This window comes from Neoarius graeffei, chromosome 15 (genome assembly GCF_027579695.1).
Source record: "Neoarius graeffei isolate fNeoGra1 chromosome 15, fNeoGra1.pri, whole genome shotgun sequence".
NCBI classification, from domain to species: Eukaryota; Metazoa; Chordata; class Actinopteri; order Siluriformes; family Ariidae; genus Neoarius; species Neoarius graeffei.
Window position 1 is genome coordinate 96,972 of NC_083583.1, and position 2,677 is coordinate 99,648.

The window sequence follows — 2,677 nt, forward strand, 5'->3', positions numbered from 1 at the left end:
GCATTTTTTTATTATTTTTTGGCTCAATAAGCAAATAGACAGGCTTCTTTTGTAAAAATACATTTATTCAGGTCAAATGTGAGGCTGTTTGTCAATCAGAGCTGCCCAAGTAGAAACAGATAAGTAAGACATTAAGAAAAAAAGAAAGAAAGACATTATGAATGTATGCTGTCTCTGCCAATGAAGGTTAAAGAGAGGACAAATGAAGAAATCAAATCAGACAAGCAAAAACAAATCCACATGCACTGACACTCATAAATCAGGACCAAGGCAGAGAGCTGTTTAGATGAGATCGGTCGGTTCTCTGTACACATGCTCTGTGCTGCGCTTCTTTCCTGGGGTTCCTGCTCCTACGTTGGTGCGTGGGTAAGTCTGCAGCTTGTGCAGCTCCTGTGAAAGCTTTCCCAGAACACAGGTGCTCAGGTTGGAGCAGCGTTTGGACATGGGTCTGCCCATGCTGTTGGGGAAGAGATCATACACACAGCTCACAGTAACAGAACAGAGCATGCAAAACACATTTCAATTTTATTCTACGATGACGAGCCAGACGCATATCAAACTAAACATGCCTCCTTCTTAGGTTGAATTATTTCATGCTCACGCTCACTGTTATGATCAACGAGATTTTATAGATTATTGGCTAATTTGGCATTATCACAGCAATGGACAAATCATGCAAAATGTTATTTCCTGTATTTCTGGAAATCATGCTGTCTTCTTAATTGCATGCTTTGCAGGCAATGTTGCATAAAGTCCTCAGGAATAAATCAAACTTCATGCAAAAACTGGAGATTGGCAGAGAACTATTTGCACAAATTTGTTCCATTTCCTTATGTAAATGAGTACAGGTCTTTTCTGGACATACCTCCACCATAAAAAGCTTTGCATCCATTATCTTATAACTATCGGGCATTTGCTCTCATGTTGAAGCCTTTTAGATTCACTGATTCACTTCGTTAAAAAAAGAGAAAATAAGTGCACCATTTTTCAAATAACCTGTATCATTGTTACATAAGTTTTGTATTTATTTTAATCATTATATTTACCTGTTCTCCTCAGTCTCCTGCTGATCAAGATCTTCTGCAGTCATCTGCACAAACTCTTGGATAAATGCGTTTAGCAACCGTCTTGCCTCATAGTCAGAGAGCATGGCTTCATCTGGTGATGGCTCAAGCGCAGGCCTGAAATCAAGATGATCAAGATATCAAGAGTAGAAAAGCACAACTTTAGATAATGCAGAAAGTGAGTGTGAGAGAGAGAGAGAGAGAGAGAGAGAGAGAGAGGTTTCTGCTTGAGTCTGATCATAATCAAAAACAATCTGCTAAGAGTGTGCCACTTAAAAGCTGTCCTGTTGCCAAGTTTGGATTTATCGCACGATCAATACTGTCGTAAGCAGATTGGGTTTGGCCCGAATTCATCTGATGTATTGAGAACACTGATTCCCCCCCCCACACACACACACACCCCTCAAACCCACCTTAATAATAATAATAATAATAATAATAATAATAATAATAATTATTATTATTATTATTATTATTATTATTATTATTTACCATTAGGAGGTTTTTATTTAGTTGCACTGCATTCTTTAAAGATAACATTCTATATCAACATATTTATATATTGTCTTACCTGGATGGTGCTGCATTTGAGCAGTACATCTGACAGATAATCAAGGCATAGGCAATGAAGAAAGCGGAGATCTTCAGCATAACCATGATGCACTATCACAAGAAATTAAGCTTTTCTGTCAAAAAAGAGACATTTTATAATTTCCTTGTCATTGTTAAATAATATTATCATTTTCTGACTTTCTTTTCCTGAAAACGGTTCATCATTCACTTATTCCACTTCTTAACGTATATTTTCAAAACTGACCATTATAAATAACCTTGTAAATCATAGCACATTTTCTAAACGCTCTCAGGATCTGCTCCAGATTGTTAAGTCAGTGCTGAGATGTTGTGCTGGCATCTGGCTGTGAGTAAAGTATTCGAGATATTAGCCGGATTAGAGGCGCTCTTGTGGGACCCTGTGCATTAGTGTAATGAGCTGCTAGCCTACAGGAGCCTTCCAAGTCTCCTTAAAAATCCACTGAGTCTGCTTCTTTTTCTCCGCTGCTGTATGCTCAGTAAAGCATATAAACTACCCTAGCTTTCATTTTAAGAAATAAAATGAAAGTGTTCAGTTTCAGAGTCCATTTTGAAAACATATGCACTTGTCATTTTAATGGTAGAATGAAGCCTGAATTACATACCTGGTAATGTTGTAACTCGCTGGAAGTAGAAAATGGTTGATGGTTGTAAATCAAATGGTTAATTCAAGTTGACGAGATTTAGAGTCTGTTGCATTCAGCTGCAAGACGGCTGCCTATATACCCACCATTAGGGTCCCACTATTGACAATGTGGGTGTTTAATGATATTCCAACAGCCAATCAGAGACCATCCTGATTCAGGATATAGCCAATCCTGTGACACTTCATTCTGGAAAGTGATAAAGGGAATGGCGCATACAATGACGTCATTCTTTGGTCACAAATTGCCCCATTCACAAAAATTCACCAGTGATCAGCAATGTTCTACTTCACTGGACATTATTAAAAAGAATATATAATCTGTTCTTCTCAATATAATCAGTATGCCAAAAATAGGTTTATTGTTTTCTTTTATCAA

General features: G+C 37.5%; 1 protein-coding gene across 1 annotated transcript; it reads right to left on the reverse strand.

The window, feature by feature from the left end:
* Positions 1-282: 282 nt before the first annotated feature.
* calca (calcitonin/calcitonin-related polypeptide, alpha) lies at positions 283-1,721 on the reverse strand. The gene is made up of 3 exons (XM_060940389.1): positions 1,636-1,721; positions 1,047-1,181; positions 283-457 (listed from the first exon to the last, which is right to left on the reverse strand). Exons 1-3 carry the CDS (start codon positions 1,719-1,721, stop codon positions 283-285), a joined length of 396 nt encoding a protein of 131 aa, XP_060796372.1.
* Positions 1,722-2,677: the final 956 nt, after the last annotated feature.